We start from the raw sequence: 18137 nt of genomic DNA, 5'->3' as shown, positions 1-18137 counted from the left end.
CAGGTGTGTTACCCTACCAAGAACACTTTTAATTTGAGGTCAGGGACTATGTAACGTTTCTTTTATATTCTTTTGTAGTCAAGTGCAAAGCAAGTCATGGAAATGTTGAAATGAATGTTAGATACTTAAAATATGAGAAGAGAAAGAGAATTAACATTTGTGGAATACCATGCCAAGAGAACTTGTGTTCCTGTTTAATCCTTATACAACACTTTGAAATAGATCATCTTACCCCCATTTTACAGATGAGAAGGCTGAGGCTCAAAGAAGTTGGGTAACTGTCTTTAGACTTCAATTTGCCTGTCTCTTAAAAACTTAACTTTTTTCACTATACCACATTGCCTTCATAGTAAATTTCTCATTAGCAACATAATTGCATATGCTAAAAAGAAAAAACACCTTTAATGGAATTCCACTACACTTGTATATAAAGAAAGTTACTTACAGTCTCTGTCTTTAACTAGCTTTGGGTAACTGCACTGATTCATGAATTGTCAGCTAACTATAGACAAATAAGATCGTATTCAGTTCTTTTATGCTCCAGTGCCTACCAGAGACTAAAATATATTAAGTGCTCAATAAAATGACCTTATTGAATGAATGAACCCTGAATTATTTGAACCAAGGATAGTATGGAAAACAGAATAATGGTTCCTCTCCAAAGATGTCCGTGTCCTAATCCCTGGAACCAGTAAACACATTATGTTACATGGCAGAAGGAAATTAAGGTTACTAATCAGCTAACCTGAAAATAGGGAGATTATCCTGAATTATCTTGTAGACCCACTGTAATTACAAGAGTTCTTTAAAGGTGGAAGAGGGAGACCAGAGACTCTGTCAGAGTGAGGCAGTAGGACATAGACTTGACCAACTGTTGTAGGCTTTGAAGATGAAAGGGCAACCTCTAAAACCTAGAGAAGTCAAGAAAACAGATTCTCTCTTAGAGCATCCAGAAAGAACACAGTCCTGCCGACACTTTGATTTTGGAATTCTAAACCACAGAACTCTAAGATGACAAATTTGTGTTGTTTTATGACACCAAGTTTGTGGTAATTTGTTACAGCAGCAGTGCATGTTGGATCTGTTTCTTTTACTTTAACCTTTGTTTTCCGCTGTTGTTGTTCACTAAAAGGATACTGTCTATACATAATGGCCTGCCTCGGGGAACCAGCCCCAAATGCCTGAATGTTAAACCAAAGGGAAACATTTGGTTTGTTCAGGGAAACATCCGGCCCCTGTCCACCTGTGGATGGCTACAAGAAAGAAGAAATTAACACCTCCCCTCCCCGAGGCTGGCCATTCCAGGTGATATTTGCAAAACTTATGGCCTTTTTACTTCCTCATCTCCTCCCCTTCTCTGTGCTGTGAAAGAAACTGGCATCCAAACCCGGATAAGATAGTTATTTTGAGACTTTAGTCTGCCATCTTGGTCTGCCGGCTTTCCGAATAAAGTCATATTCCTTGCCTCAACACCTTGTCTCCGACTTGTTGACCTGTCATGCAGCGAGCAGAGCGAGCTTGGACTCCATTGCTGGGTCATTTGGTAAATCCACATTTAAACTTTTGAGGAAATACCAAACAGTTTTCCAAAGTGGCTGCACCATTTTACAATTCCAGCAGCAATGTATGAGGATTCCAATTTTTCTACATCCTCCCCATTACTTGTTATTGTCTGTTCTTTTTGATATTAGCTATCCTTGTGAGTGTGAAGTGGTATCATATTGTGTTTTTGATTTGCATTTTCCTAATGACTAATGGTGTTGAGCATCTTTTCATGTGCTTATTGGCCATTGTGTATCTTCTTTGGAGAAACTTTAAGTTCTTTGCCCATTTTTGAGTTACATTTTCTTTTTATTGTTGAGTTGTAAAGAGTTCTTTGTATAATATATTATGGATATAAGTCCTTTATTAGATATATAACTTGCAAATCTTTTCTGCCATTCTGTGGGTTGTCCTTTACTTTCTTTTCTTTTTTTTTTTGTTTGGCTACGCTGAGAGGCTTGCTGGATCTTAGTTACTCCACCAGGGATTGAACCAAGCCCTGGCTATGAAAGCACTGAGTCCTCACCACTGGACTGCCATAGGATTTCCTGTCTTTTACTTTCTTGATGGTATCCTTTGAAGCAGAAATTTTTAATTTCGATGAAGTCCAAGTATCTATTTTTTTTATTTTTGTTACTTCTGGCATCATTAAGAAACCATTGCCTAATCCAAGGTCGTGGAGATTTATTCCTATATGTGTTTGAAGAGTTTCATAGTTTTAGCACTTTGATTTAGGTCTGTGATGTATTTTGAGTCAATTTTTGTGTGTGATGTGAGGTAGGGGTCCAATTTCATTCTTTTACATGTAGATATTCTACTGTCCCAGCAACATTTCTTGAAAAGAAATGTGCTTTCTCCCATTGAATTTTCTTGGCACCCATGTTAAAAATCAACTGACTGTGATATAAGAGTTTATTACTGAATTCTCAACTCTGTTCCATTGATCTGTAGACATATGGGTCAGACATATATGATCTATAGGCATATGCTAATACCACACTGTCTTGATTTCTGTAGCTTTGTAAGTTTTGAAATCAGGAATGTGAGCCCTCCAACCTTGTTCTTTATTTTTCAAGGTTTTATACACTATTCTGAGTCCATTGCATTTTCATATGAATTTTGAGATCAGCTTGACAATTTCCATTAAAAGGGCTGCTGCAATTTTGTTAGATAATAATATTTGTTTAAAAAAGAAAGAAAGAAAGAACTGATGATGTTAGTAAGCTGTGTTGTCAATGAAACAGTGGTGTTATAGAATAACAAAATAGTTACTCTTGAAAATATAAAATCTAAAAACGATAGGTGAGGGTTTCCCTGGTGGCGCAGTGGTTAAGAATCCGCCTGCCAACGCAGGGGACATGAGTTTGAGCCCTGGTCCGGGAAGATCCCACATGCCGTGGAGCAGCTAAGCCCATGCGTCACAACTACTGAGCCTGCACTGTAGAGCCCGCGAGCCACAACTACTGAAGCCTGTGTGCCACAACTATTGAAGCCCGTGCGCCTAGAGCCCATGCTCCGCAACAAGAGAAGCCGCCGCAGTGAGAAGCCCGCACACCACAACAAAGAGTAGCCCCCACTCTCAGCAACTAGAGAAAACCCGCGTGCAGCAGTGAAGACCCAATGCAGCCAAAAATTAAATAAATAAATTTATTTTAAAAAAAGATAGATGATAGCTGAAGAGTATTGATGAGTAATATAAAGGACTTGTATGATGATTGCTTTGAGAAACTGAAGACATTTACCCTGGAAAAGAAAAAATAGGGGACATAACTACCTTCAGTTTATCACATGGAAGGTAGCTTGTAAAACCAAAGAGAAAGGCTGGGATAGTGAATGGAAGCTACAAGGAGACATTTCACCTCAGATTGTGAAAGAACTTTACATAAAAGCAGGACTGCTTTGTGAGTTCCCCATCAGTGGAAATGTTCAGGCACTTGATAATTGATAATACAATATACACAGTGACTAATGGCAAAGGCTGCAGAGTCAAACATAGGTTTGAATTCCAGAACTGTCACTTTTAGGCTATATACCCTCGGGCAAGTTAGTCTGTCCATCCCTATTTTCACATGGATGTAATATCTACTTCATAGGATTGTGTTGTGAGACAGTGCCTATAAATTGCTTAATATAGAGCCTGTTTCTGAAAAATACTATTATTATTATTCAGATCATTGTAGCATTAATTCAGTTCTTGAACTAGATCACCTTAACCTGAAGAATTTGATTCTCCTCACACAATCTGTACACAAATGTTTCATTGCAGCTTATTCGTAATACCCAAAACCTGGAAACAGCCCAGATGTCCTTCAATGGATGAATGGTTAAACAAACAGGCACATTCATACCATGGAATAGTACTCAGGATTAAAAGAAAAACTATTGATGCATGTAACACACAACCTAGATGAATTTCCAGAAAATTATGATGAATGGAAAAAGCTGATATTAAAAGGTTGCATACCATATGATTTCATTTATATAACATGCTTGAAATGAAAAAATTACAGAAATAGAGAACAGATTAGTGGTTGTCATGGGTTAAGGAATGGGAGGGTTGTGGGAGGGAAGTGCTGGAGTCTGTAGAAGGGCCACATGAGGGATCCTTAAAGTGATGGAAATGTTCTGTATTTTGACTGTATCAAGGTCAATATCCTGGTTGTGATATTGTACTATAGTTTTGCAAGATGTTACCATTGGAGGAAACTGGGTAAAGGATACATGGAACATGTATTATTTCTTTCACTTGCCTGTGAATATATAAATATCTCAATAGTAAATGTTTAATTTAAAAAATAATCTATGATTTTTGTGACCACTGAAGTGTTAGCATATAGCCTTTGGGATACCTTTCTAAGTTTGGTACAGGCTTTTTCTGACTTCCTTTTCAGTGTACACTTGGCCTATGTGACAGTACTTTTTTTTTTCTTTTTAAAGAAAGAGAGCTCTAACACTAGCCAGAAAGTTTTGTCAGAAGAGTGACAGAACTTTAAATACAATAGTGAGTAAATGTCCCTTACAAGTGTACCTGAAAACACTTCAAAGGGTTTAAAGACTAAGGAATTATTTGTCTCTGGGATTTGTTTTATCCACACTTTCTTTCTTTCTTTTTTAAGATTTATTTTTTATTTATTTATTTTTGGCCGCATTGGGTCTTAGTTGTGGCATGCGGGATCTTCGTTGCAGCGTGCGGGCTTCTCTCTAGTTGTGGCATGCAGGTTTTCTCTCTCTAGTTGTGGCGTGTGGGTTCCAGAGCGCATGGGCTCTGTAATTTGCGGCTCGCAGACTCTAGTTGAGGCACGCGGCATTAGTTGCCCCGCAGCACGTGGGATCTTAGTTCCCTGCCCAGGGATCGGACCCGCATCCCCTGCCTTGTAAGGCGGATTCTTTACCACTGGACCACCAGGGAAGTCCCTATCCACCCTTTAAACAAAGAATGACTGGGATTGGAGGGAGGACTCTGCTTCCTTGAAATAGTAGAAATAGACAACAGGTAGAGTCTCAGAATGATGACAGTTGAACAATATTAGAGAAGTGGGTTTTTTTGGGTTTTTTTGTTTTTTTTCGGTACGCGGGCCTCTCACTGTTGTGGCCTCTCCCGTTGCGGAGCACAGGCTCCAGATGCGCAGGCTCAGTGGCCATGGCTCACGGGCCCAGCTGCTCCGCGGCATGTGGGATCCTCCCGGACCAGGGCACGAACCCGTGTCCCCTGCATCGGCAGGCGGACTCCCAACCACTGCGCCACCAGGGAAGCCCCATCAGTCGGTTTTAATAGGAAACCTGTCCTTTATCTGCCTTCCAGTTACAATGTGGTTAACTTGTACTCTGCAAATCGACATTCAAAGGATATGAAAAAACCGAAAGGAGAAATCATTACTCAATTTTTTCATAGTATTAGTGGCTTTGAACCTTTTTCTTGCAGTGCCCTGATTTGTATATGTCTTGGAATGTAGAATGAGCAAATATTCCATTCTTCTGCTTTCATTTGGCCTGTCAATAGGATTTTTTTCTACTTACGGATATTTTAAAGAACATGGAAAATGTGGTTTAGTCTGGATTGTCTGCTTTGAGATCAGACTTTTGAGATTCACCCCCCCCTTTTTTCTTAAAGTATCTTCTGTTATTGTTATATAAGCCGTGTGTGTGTGTGTATGTGTGTGTGTGTGTGTGTGTGTGTGTGTGTGTGTATGTGTGTAATTTACCTTTAAAAGCAGTAGGAAAATATTGAAGGGTTTTAAGAGCCAGACTTCAGTGGAAAGAATGGATTGGAGAAGTTCAAGGATGGAGGCTAGTAGACCCAATGTTGTAATATGGATACAAGATGACAGGATACAAGATGGAAAGCTAGTCACATTTTCCTGACCAGCATTTCCCATAATCTCTAAAACATAGCCAGAGTAATGGCCTCAATGACCACAGGCATACCTGGAGGAAGAAGTAGTGACCTCAGGACCATGTCACCCACTCTTTCTAGGACACTACCTCCCTCCAGAGCTGCAGCCCACAGCTGTCTCATAACAGTGGTTGTACCAGGGCACATTGAGAAGATCTAGGGAGCTGGGTTGGGTAGGCCAGATCCTGTTGGAGTGGCATTGGGGTCTTGAGTAGTTCGGAAGTTGGGAGACTTGAGGTTAGGTAGAGGGCTTAGGGTTGGAAATCAGCTGATACAGAGGGTTAGAATTGGTATGAGAGTTAGCTGATCACGGATCGGGGAGGACAGTGTTGGAGGCAGGGAGTTGAAGTAATTGAAATAGGGGAGGATTGAGAAGAACTGGGGTTAAGAAAACTGAGCTGGTCAAAGATGGTGGTGTTGGGTACCAGGTGATGGTGGGTATAAGGTAGAGATCGATGCTGGGTAGTGTTGGGCACTGGGTGGTTGTGTCAGTCGTTGCCAAAACTACCTCCAGGTTCTGTGATTCCCTAGGAGGACTCAGAGGTCAGCACATAGTCCTACTTACAGCTATGATTTATTACAGCAAAAGGATACAGAGCAAAATCAGCACAGGGAAAAGGCACGTTGGGCAAAATCTGGAGGAAACCAGGTATAAGTTTCCAAGAGTCCTTTCCCAGTAGAATCACATTAGACACACTTGATTCCTTCAGCAAAAACTTGTGACAACACGTGAAATGTTGCCACCCAGGGAAACTATCAACAGAGTCTCAGTGCCCACGGTTTCTATTGGGGCTGGTCATATAGTCATTATCAGCCTCGCATGTAGTAAATTTCCAGACTCTCAGAAGGAAAGCAGGTGTTTAATGTAAACCATGTTGTTTGTATAAATAGTTGAGGCACAGTGACCCACTCTTACCAGTTCTGGGAATGGTGGGAACTCTCCTGAAATCCAAGTTCTGAGACACCAGCTAAAGGGCAAACTTGCAACCAGGCCTTTCTAAGGACAGCAGTCTTAGACTTGCTCTGTTAGCTCTTCTCTGCACGGTTGGATTAGGCAGCAGGTGGTGGTGGTGGGCATCGGACAGTGGTGGAGAGCAGTAGAGGCAGTGTAAGGCAGAACAAAGGAGAACCGTTGAAGAACAGGGAACAGAGGGGACCTCAACCCTGCCTGTGGCCTAGTAGAATTCATCCTCACGCCTGGGCACATGCTCACAGTCGCCACCTTACTGCACAGCAGCAGCCCTTCCACTAGCAGCCAAGAGAATGTTATTAATAGTATTTTGCAACAAGGGAAGTTCCAAGGGTTCCAAGGCCAAGTAAATTGGATTAAAATGAAGTCTCTTAACTATAGTTTTCCCCAAAGCCTTTAAATTTGTGAATATGTGCATATATTATAATTATTCAAGAAGTGAATAACTATATAGCATTTTCAAATTTCTTTGGCCAGAGAACATTGGTGCATTTTATGACTAGTTAGTATTCACCAAACTCATTTTGGGAACTGCTGCTCTAGAACTTTTGGTTTTCAAACACAGCAAAGGAGCCCTGCAATCCCACATGTAAATGTGAGGCAGGCCAGTAGAGACCGTGCCAGTCTTGTTCACCACTGTGTAGTCTGTATAGTGTGGGCACGTGAAAACACAAAACACATTTTTGAATGACTGAATTAAGGAATGCTTTGCATCTTTATTAAAAAGTAAACTTGCCTTTTCCGCGCTACCCAGACGGGGTCCGTACGGTGTTGTTCTGGATTCCCTTGTAACTTAAAGGGAAACTTTCACAATGTCCAGAGCCCTTGATGTCCTGCAAATGAAGGAGAAGGATGTCCTCAAATTTCTTGTAGCTGGAACCCACTTAGGTGGCACCAACCTTGACTTCCAAATGGAACAGTACATCTACAAAAGGAACAGTGATGGCATCTACATCATAAATCTGAAGAGAACCTGAGAGAAGCTTCTCTTGGCAGCTGGTGCCATTGTTGCCATTGAAAACCCAGCTGATGTCAGTGTCATATCCTCCAGCAAGCTGTGCTGAAGTTTGCTGCTGTCACTGGAGCTACTCCTATTGCTGGCCGATTCACTCCTGGAGGCTTCACTAACCAGATCCAGGCAGCCTTCCAGGAGCCGAGGCTTCTGGTTGGTTACTGATCCCAGGGCTGACCAGTCTCTCACAGAGGCCTTTTACATTAACCTGCCCACCATTACTCTGTGTAACACAGACTCTCCTCTGCATTATGTGGACATTGCCATCCCATGCAACAACAAGGGAGCTCACTCAGTGAGTCTGATGTGAAGTTCTGCGCATGCGTGGCACCATCTCCCGTGAACACCCATAGGAGGTCATGCCTGATCTCTACTTCTACAGAGTTCCTGAAGAGATTGAAAAGGAAGAGCAGGTGGCAGCTGAGAAGACTGTGACCAAGGAGGAATTTCAGGGTGAATGGGCTGCTCCAGCTCCTGAGTTCACTGCTGCTCAACCTGAGGCGGCAGCCTGGTCCGAAGGTGTGCAGGTGCTCCCTGTGCCTATTCAGCAGTTCCCTGCTGAAGACCGGAGTGCTCAGCCTGCCACTGAAGACTGGTTTGCAGCTCCCACTGCTCAGGCCACTGAATGAGTAGGAACAGCCACTGAGTGGTCTTAAGCTGTTCTTCCACAAACTCTTAAAATGGAAAGAGGTTGATGGGAAAATAAGCAGTTTCTAAAAGAAATAGTAAACTTGAAAACTAAAAGGAGATAGAATTCAGAGGAGTTTGTGTCATCTCTTAACCATACTATAAGCTCTGTTGGGTCAGGGACTGAACAGCTTTGTTCACCATCTTATTCACAGGCCCTGGCACATAATAGGTGCTCAGTAACTGTTGAATAAATGGGTGCGACTCTGTTGTTGTTGTTACTGTTGAATAAATGGGTGTAACACTGTTGTTGCTGCTGCTTTAAAGATTTTGGATGTAAGGTGAAAATTATTAGCCAAAATGAAGTAGGTGATTACCTGGAGATTTGATTTAGTTATGCTGTCTACTAGTGAATATTGAGAGTTGCATTTAAGTATTTTAAACATTTTTTAGCTCCCACATGATTAGGGTTTTTTAGTTAAATACTTCCAACATACAAATGAATAAATATAGCACACATGGTATAAAAATAATAAAGCAAATACTCATATCTATTATCCATCATTTGAAATAGATCATTACAATTCCTTTGTGTGACCTGCCCCAATCTTGTCCCTTTACCTCTTCCCTAAGGGTAAGCATTACTCTAAATGTGTGCTTATCATTCTCTTGCCTTTCTCTTTCAGTTTTATTACATATATGTGTATTCTCCAGATAATTAGGATTTAAGTTTTTGAGTTTCATATAAATTATATCATTCTGTATATTACAGTTTTCACTCAGCATTAGTTTTTGAGATCCATCTATGTCTTACATGTAACTGCAGTTTATTCTTTTTACTTTTGTATGGCATCTATTGCGTGACCATATCTCCGTTTATCCACTCTTCTATCAATGGACATTTGGGCTTTTTACAGTTTCTGATAATTCATATTCTACTACTATGAACATTGTGATACATATTTCCCAGTGTACATGTATATGTGTTTTTCTAAAATAAATACGAAGGAGTAGAATACCTGGGCCATAGACATGTACCTTTTCAACTTTACAGATAATGTCAAATTTGTTTTCCAAGATATTTGTATTTATAATTCCATTGACAGTGTAGGAAACTTCCCAGTGCTTCACAGCCTCTTTAACATTTGCTGTTGTCTTTTTCATTTTTCTTAATATGATGGTTGTGGATGGTATCTCATTGTGGTGGTTTTAATTTACATTTCCCTGATTTGTCATAAGGGTCGAACTCTTTCCATGGGTTTACTAGCCACTTGTGTTCCCTTTTCTGTGAAATATCTGTTCGTGTCTTCTGCTCATTTTTAAAATCAATTTAAAGGCATTATTTATTCTAGATACTAATCCGTTGTGCAAATATCTTTTCCCAGTTGTGGCTTACCTTTTCACTTTTTTTTAAAAGTGCAGGGATAATGCTGAAAGGAATGACAAGGCTTATCTCCAGCGTCCATAAGGTGAGTCCTGACTGACTTAAGTGCTTTGTGTAAACTGTCTTTAGGTGGATTTCTTTTCTGGATTGATTGTATCCAGAATAAAATGCTCTGGAGAACTTCAGCTGACTAGTTTTGCTCAAAAGAACAGTCACGGGCTTCCCTGGTGGCGCAGTGGTTGAGAGTCCGCCTGCTGATGCAGGGGACGCGGGTTCGTGCCCCAGTCTGGGAAGATCCCACGTGCCGCGGAGTGGCTGGGCCCGTGAGCCATGGCCGCTGAGCCTGAACATCCGGAGCCTGTGCTCCGCAACGGGAGAGGCTACAACAGTGAGAGGCCCACGTACCGCAAAAAAAAAAAAAAAAAAAAAAAACAGTCACAATTCCACTTCTCTGCCCATACACTTCACTCCCAACTGCCCTAAAAATCCAATAACAGATCTTAGTAGAGTAGTTGCGCTTGGGAATTTACCCTATCATAGGAGAACTGACTTTTTTTAAAGGAGATAAATAAGCTTAAGTGCAGTTGGGTCAATGATTATCATTATTCTCCATTTGGGTCAATGATTATCATCCCTTCATGAAGTATTTAAAAAAAAATAAGTTGCCGATTTCTTTTTTTTTTTTGGCGGTACGCAGGCCTCTCACTGCTGCGGCCTCTCCCATTGCGGAGCACAGGCTCCGGACGCACAGGCTCAGCAGCCATGGCTCACGGGCCCAGCTGCTCCGCAGCGTGTGGGATCTTCCTGGACCAGGGTATGAACCCATGTCTCCTGCATCGGCAGGCGGACTCTCAACCACTGCGCCACCAGGGAAGCCCTAAGTTGCTGATTTCTGATAGTTGATAGTTGATTAAAATAATAAAATCATATGTAAGAAAGACTATTCTGTTGCTTTACTTCATTCTCTCATTTATTTAGCAAATAGTTTTTCAGCACCTTCCTTATGGCAGATACTCAGGATTCTAAGATGACTCATTTCACTAATAATGGTTACTATTTGGGTCTTTTTTGTTGTTGTTTTTTAAATTTATTTATTTATTTTTGGCTGCGTTGGGCCTCCGTTGCTGTGCACAGGCTTTCTCTAGTTGCGGCGAGCAGGCACTACTCTTCCTTGGAGTGCGTGGGCTTGTTGCAGAGCACGGGCTCTAGGAACACGGGCTCAGTACTTGTGGCTCACGGGCTCTAGAGCATGGGCTCAGTAGTTGTGGCGCACAGGTTTAGTTGCTCTGCAGCATGTGGGATCTTCCTGGAGCAGGGCTCGAACCCGTGGCGGATTCTTAACCACTGTGCCACCAGGGAAGTCCCAGTGGTTACTATTTGTTGGGCATTCATTATGTGCCAGGCACTGTGCTAAGTGCTTTATTTCTCTTAGTCTTCATGATCAACCCCTGAGGTAGATAATATTTTTGTTTCACAGATGCAGAAATTTAGAATTAGAAAGGCTAAGTAACTTGCCTGAGGTAACACGCTGTGAAGTTGTCTAACCCAGACTAGATACCAGGTCTGTCTGACTTCATAGCCTGTGGCCTTAACCACTGTGCTGTATTGCATTTTATGGTCCATGTTTTCTTCAGGACCTGGAAGTCCAGTAGTGGGATCATGAATAAATGATTGTTATAGCATGGTGAAGCACCTAACCTGGATTAGTAGGGTCCAGAAGAAATCCTACCAGAGTTATGTCCTAAAGGATGAGAACTGAGCTGGAAGGGCTTAGTCACTTCCATCTGATCATTTAATTACAGATTAGATTTCCTTAAAAAGGAGCCCTTCCTCTTATAGGATTCACCTTTTTTCCAGGGATTCATGACAAACCTATGTACATAAAATAACCCATTTTTATAAAACAATATGAAAAAGCAAAGATCAACAAAGGGATGGATTCTGGCCCCAACTTATTATATTAAAAGGCTACAATTTCTTCTTCCTTTATAGCAGACAAGAAAGACCTGAGTCCAAAGTACAGAGGAATGTCAGTGAGAAGATTTTATGCTTTTTGTAGATTAGTTTAGAGTTACCTTCTTTATTGGCTCGTGAATGCCCTTCTTTCAAGAACTGCATGATTTTCATTCTGGAACGGTGCAGAGGCAGTTGTACATATGGTTGTTTTCCCTGGAGACAAGAGACTAGCTGGGTGATGCCATATATGACACGAAGAAGTAAGGAATCCATTTTGCTAGCTTTTAATTTGCTGCAAAAAACATTTAACTAAAAAGTCAAAGGTTTCTTGTAGAAATAGCACCACCCTGTGGTCCTTGAATATCTTTAATTTTCCACTTGACTGCTACTTTATTTAGAGACATGATGCTTTCTCTCCAGTAGAATTGAGAACATTGTAGGGTGTATTGTTCAGATCCTATGGAGGTAACAGGCCTTGAATTCTCATTGGCTTAACTCAACACATGATATTGTTTGTGTTGTGTGTATATGTTTTGTTTTGCTCTTGATGTTGCTATATTTCCAAAATGGTTTACAGGGAGGGAATTCCTTTTCGGTCCAGTGGTTAAGAATCTGCACTTCCACTGCAGGAGGCACGGGTTCGATCCCTGGTCGGGGAACTAAGATCTCACGTGCTGTGCAGTGCTGCCAAAAAAAATGGTTTGCAGGCAAATATGGGAGGGGATAGACTTAGGGATGCAGTTTTGTCATCTTGGGATGCCATCTCAGCATGTAGGTTTTAAGGTTGCCATGGCAGGAGAAAAAAGAGAATTTATACCCACTCTTAACTGGCTCTGACTAGAATTGACCCAAGTTATTTCTGTTGATAGCTCATTAGCCAGAACTAATCGTGTGACCCCAATCTTTCTGCAAGGGAGGCTGGGAGGTATAGAGTACATGTGATAAACATTGCTGTCTCTGCATTCGCAGACAGTGTTGGAGCAACTGTATTACTTTACCCTATTACTTTACATTAAATATGCAAATTCTGGTTCAGAGGTTTATATGTGCAGCTCACTGAGTTGCAGTGTAGTGCAGTTTACTCTCACTTAGCTAGATGCTTTACAAACTCCCCCATCTCATCATGTCTCTAAGAAAGATTTTTTTATTCCAGGGCACAAGTATGAAGTATTTGTGGTGCACTGGGTACTTGGAGAAGGAGATACAAAAATGAATAAAACCTGATCCCTTCTCTTTCCTTTCTCTTTCAAGTGTGTGTGGCCTAAAATGGGAGACAAACTTGTGTGTAAGATAACATGATGCAATAAAAAGGATAAAGATTTTGGAGTCCCACAAACTTGGATTTGAATTCTGATTTCATCACCTACCAACTCTGTGACTTTAGACAAAGTTATTTAACTTCCCTGAACTTTGATTTCCCTCATAATAAAACAGCGTAATATTCTACCTATCTTCTAGGATTCTTGGCTCAAAAATAATGTGTGTATAACACTCTGTTGCCTAGCATTTTATAGGTACTCAGTTAACAAAAGCCATGAATGTAGTTCAAGGCAGAGTAAAAATGCATGCAATACAAAGAAAGTGCTATCTATAGAGAGGGAAAGATAATTGCTTTTGCCTGGAGGTGTCTGGCAAATCCTCACAGAGGATATGACATTTGAGGTGAGTCTTAAATGATGAGTAAGATTTAAATAGGGAGAGAGGGAAGCTGAAATAGAATGAGCAGAAATATAAAGGCATGAAAGTGAATAACATGTTTTAGCATGGTTGGCTGGCTGGAGTATAGAGTTTATAAAGGAGTAGGACTAGAAAAGGAGGTTGAACTTATAGCAGTGGCCTTAATTATCATGCTAAGGACTTTGAGACTTATTTTGACATTAATAGGGAACCATCCAAACTTTTTGATTAGCTGAATGTTAAACCTATTTGGGAGGACAAATCTTCTGGACTGTGAAAGATGAAGAGTCAAAGATTTAAAGATACCAGTTAAAAAGTTGTCAGGGAGTCAAAGGTCTTGTTAAATGGTTATAAATGTTATGAGAGGTAGTACAAAAATAATATACATTTTCTGCACTCATGAAGCTGCTTGGTGAGACTAAATATAAATACAGGCAGCTTTCATACTATCTATTGACCTAGCGAGCAGCTCCCTTTCTACAGCCATCTCTCACAACCCTGTTTTCCTCATTCTACTGGATTCATACTCTAATCTTTCTCTTGTAACTGGCATCTTTTCACTTATACACAAGGCCTGTTATCCTTAAACTCAGCTTGGGAGTTCTCCAGTTAGCATTTTCTCAGATTTATCTCCTGAAATCTCATCCTCTTCCCCAAACCTTTCCCAGTTCTGAGGTTTCCATGTGCAGTTCACTGAGTTGCCTGTAGAGCAGTTTATTTTCACTTAGCTGGATGCTTTACTCACTCCCTCGTTACATGTTCTTAATGAAAGATTCTTTATTTCAGGACACAGCTAGCAAGAAAATTGTTGCAAGGAGTGTAATTATACCTATCAAATAGGAACGTTGCACTAATCCCCTAATAACTGAGGTGACTAGGATTACTAGACAGCTGGGAATTGTACAATACTGGCCACCATTCATCACTGTAGGCAAGAGCATTAAATGAAGTTTCCTGAGTTAGGTTGTTAATGGCTGAGCTATGCTCCTGAACAATCTCTAACGGAATTGTTTCCATATGGGACAGAGCCCAGACATAGCAACACAAGCTGGAACAGATTCAGAGTATGAATAATGTGATTGGACTTAGAGAATTATAAATAATAACAAGGATCTGTTTTACATAAAACTAAAATGCATGATAGTGATATTTTTCCCTGTGGCAGATATGGCTTAAAACCTCTGTGTTGTAGCAAGCGTAAAAAGCCTATTAATTGTAAAACACTAAAATGGTTTCTTTTATAGTTGGACCCTGGACGTTTTTTGCACATAGGGACCCAGGCACCCCAATGCCTTGCTGCTCACCTGGATAACCAGGTTGCAATTGAGAGTCCCAGAGCTATTTCCCGCACCAGTGAGAATGATCCGGTGAGTTGCTAACGTGTATATGGGTTTTTTTCAGGGCTTATAATTTGTATTGCCATCATTTTACACATAAGAAAAACTGAAACTGAAAGAAGCTAAGCAGATTTTTACATATAGTCAGACAGTACCTGAGACAGCATTCTGGAACCCTGATCTTCCCCATCCCTATCTAATACTATGGTAACATAGCTCAGACAGGTCAGTCCATATCTGTTTTGGTTTAATTCCTACCATTGAACTCACTTTGTGCCAAGGGTTTTGTTGGGTATAGAGTAGGTACTTAACTACTCAATTCCTTAGAAGTTAAATTTAGTAGTTATTATTGATCTTAGTGTATGATGGGTTGGCAAACTTTTCCTGTAGGAATCATATAGTAAATATTTTAGGCATATGAGCCAAAGTGATCTCTGTCACAACTACTTAGCTCTGCCATAAACAAATGGGCCTGGCTGTGTTCCAGTAAAACTTTATTTACAAAAATGGGTAGCCAGCCATAGTTTAACAACCCTGGTATGGAGAACCCTAACAAAATCAACTTACTTGCCTAGGACCACATAGTTTTCCTAATAACCAATCTGGTACTATCTTCCACCTTTCTAAGTGGATTTCCTAGTGTCTGGAGAGGGAACTAACTTGATTTGTTGAGAAGAGCAGTATTTAAAGTGAAGTTTATCAGTAGAAACCAGGATTCCAGCAGTATCCAGTGTTGCATTTTCTATTTCAGGTCCCATTAGGCTAAATGCTGATTTCTCCTTCCTCAGTAGTATTGTTGCCTCTTATAAATGAAATCAGTTGTATGGTCTGTGCTTAAATGTGAAGGGAACCAATAGCTTTTCTCTCCCTTTTTGTCCCTACCCCTGCCCTCTGAGTTGCCCCAACTTAACATATGCTGTGCTTGTGGAAGGGAAAAAAATAACTCATTACCCAAAACACCATCTCAGCAGGGTGTGTTTTATTTATGTCTCTAGCGTTCATCTACTTTCACAAGCACAAAATGAAATAGAATAAGTGAATGAAGTCATTGAATTGCCTTTCAGCTTTTCCCTGTAATTGTAGTCCCTTTATCTGCCAGTTCCTCAGAGGTTTCTATGGCAACAGTGGCATGCAGATGATCTTGTCACGTGACTGGATCATCTCTATGCACAGCACAGAAGAATCCAGATGGCAAGATTTGTCTCTGCTCCTTCCACATCTAGGGTTTATGTTGCCGAGCAACTGGCTTCATCATTCAGGCCAACATCAGCTTTATATATACACTGTGGACTTGGGGACAACAGCGAGCATTTTTTGTCTAAGAAATGAAAGAATATCTTTTCCAGCTCTGAGAGAGAAGTGTTTCCTCACTACAGTCTAGAAGGCCCTTGACACTTTTTCAAAGTCTTTGTCACTCTATCCATTATACCTGTTTGCATTTTTATTTCCTAGGCGAGGCATGGGGAGCAGCATGAGGGTCAGCACTACAACATATCCTTCCAAGATCTGAAGACTGTATTCTCCCATGGCCTGCCTCCTCGCTTTGTAATGCAGGTGCTCAAAACAGGGGAGGGAATTGGAGGGAGCTTATAACACAAGCTGTTGATAGCAGAGGGGTGGAATTAAATGAGTAGAAAACTATAAAAGATTTAATTTGAATCTTAAAAACAAATCAGATAAATTGAGCTATTGATTATCTTTTGTGAATAGTGCTGTTGTTATAATTACTTTAAGCAAATGCTTATCTGCAGTTAACCTCTTTAAATCCTTTTTGGAGCCAGGCAAAATATTCTTAAGTAAATAAATAATATTCCACTCTTTTCCTTGTGTTACCCAACAGATTTCTAGAAACTTTAGACTTCAAATAATTGTTAAAAATGAATTTAATATTTGCCTTAGCAAAATATCATGAAAATAGTTTATATGTATAGAAAAGCAAAAACATAATATATTTTTGAGCCAAATAGAAATGATATTTGGATTAGATGCATCATTCATTGTTCTTCTTCAGTCTCATGGGTTTTCAGAAAATGTAGTTTTGTGGTCATAAATTCAACCCAAAGAATGTAATCTTGGATTGCTTTATAGCCATTGAAAGAATTCATAGTTAACTGCAAACAGAGTTTGTTGGCAAAATTTTTTTAACACTTTTAATAAACATTTATTTATTTATTTATTTGTTTATTTGACTGTGCCAGGTCTTAGTTGCGTCATGCAGACTCTTAGCTGTGGCATGCATGCAGGATCTAGTTCCCCGACCAGGGATCGAACCCAGGCCCCCTGCATTGGGAGCATGGAGTCTTACCCACTAGACCACCAGGGAAGTCCCTGGGAAAATTGGTTCTTTTGGATAATTCCTGCTCAATTAGTTTCAGCCTCGGAAATTATTCCTTCTTATTGAAATATCAAACTTGACTGTGCAGGTGATTTTTAGCTTAGAAACCAGAGGATGTCATTTCTTCAATGTGTTTTATTTCAAGAAGTTAGATGAGACACCAGTAAAGGGGCTAATTCTAGGCCATAGACAGCTTGTCATCAAAAATTTTGTTAAGTTTGGAAATAGGACACGGTCAGAAGAAATCATCTTTAAACTGTCCCAAGACATTCGTAGTACAATCTCTAACATAGTTCTGAGGGCCTAACTTTAACTATTGCAGGTTGCTTTCAGAATGGTTAACCACCAGTGCTTTGGAAGGAATTACTCATACATTCTTTCCATAATTTCCATTTATGTAAAGGCCAACTCCCTCACCATTGTTTGTGTATTTTAGTACTGTCATATTGCCTAATACAGCATTTCTGTTTTAATATCTGTATCATGTTTTTGAAGGTTTCACTTTCCATTAAGTTTGAACTTACCTGTCAAAGTCCTTCTCCAATTCAATTGTTTGGTTAGGATTTCTTTAAAAAATACCAACACTATCTTAATCCCTATCTGATATACTTGTGAATAGTATTTGTTAGGTACTTATTCTTATCAGTAGACATTATTAAATACTTTATTTGCAAATCATTTTCACACATATCACTGCTTCCCAAATTTTTCCACCAAATTATTCCTGATGGCATAAAGGGAATGAATTTTGTGTGCCAGTTCTCTGGTGTATCTGTATACTGGTGGTGTCAGGTATGGCCTCATAGCTGTGGGGCAGTTGGTCACACCTGCTCCTGATCTGGTATGTATATAAGTTCTAGAGAAAAGTCTAGGTGGCTACAGTTATAAGAATTAGCTAAAGGGA

General features: G+C 40.2%; 1 protein-coding gene and 1 pseudogene across 8 annotated transcripts in view; both read left to right on the top strand.

Annotated features, from left to right (window-relative positions):
- The window catches only part of DAP3 (death associated protein 3), a 29165-nt gene that overhangs the window by 1473 nt on the left and 9555 nt on the right, over positions 1-18137 (top strand). For 3 of the 8 annotated variants that reach the window (XM_033857469.1, XM_033857471.1, XM_033857468.1), the window contains exons 1-4: positions 231-274; positions 9962-10013; positions 14806-14928; positions 16351-16452. In XM_033857469.1, the coding sequence (XP_033713360.1) occupies positions 246-274; positions 9962-10013; positions 14806-14928; positions 16351-16452 (306 nt within the window). In that variant the 5' untranslated portion in view covers positions 231-245. Of the gene's footprint in view, positions 1-230; positions 275-9961; positions 10014-14805; positions 14929-16350; positions 16453-18137 lie in introns of those variants that run through there. The other 5 variants (XM_004315190.4, XM_019933592.3, XM_033857482.2 and 2 more) reach the window with 3 other exon arrangements.
- On the top strand, positions 291-9930 carry LOC109549705 (small ribosomal subunit protein uS2 pseudogene; annotated as a pseudogene).

This window comes from Tursiops truncatus, chromosome 1, assembly GCF_011762595.2.
Source record: "Tursiops truncatus isolate mTurTru1 chromosome 1, mTurTru1.mat.Y, whole genome shotgun sequence".
NCBI lineage: Eukaryota > Metazoa > Chordata > Mammalia > Artiodactyla > Delphinidae > Tursiops > Tursiops truncatus.
The sequence above is the reverse complement of the archived record's forward strand: the minus strand, read 5'-3'. Positions and strand labels throughout refer to the sequence as shown.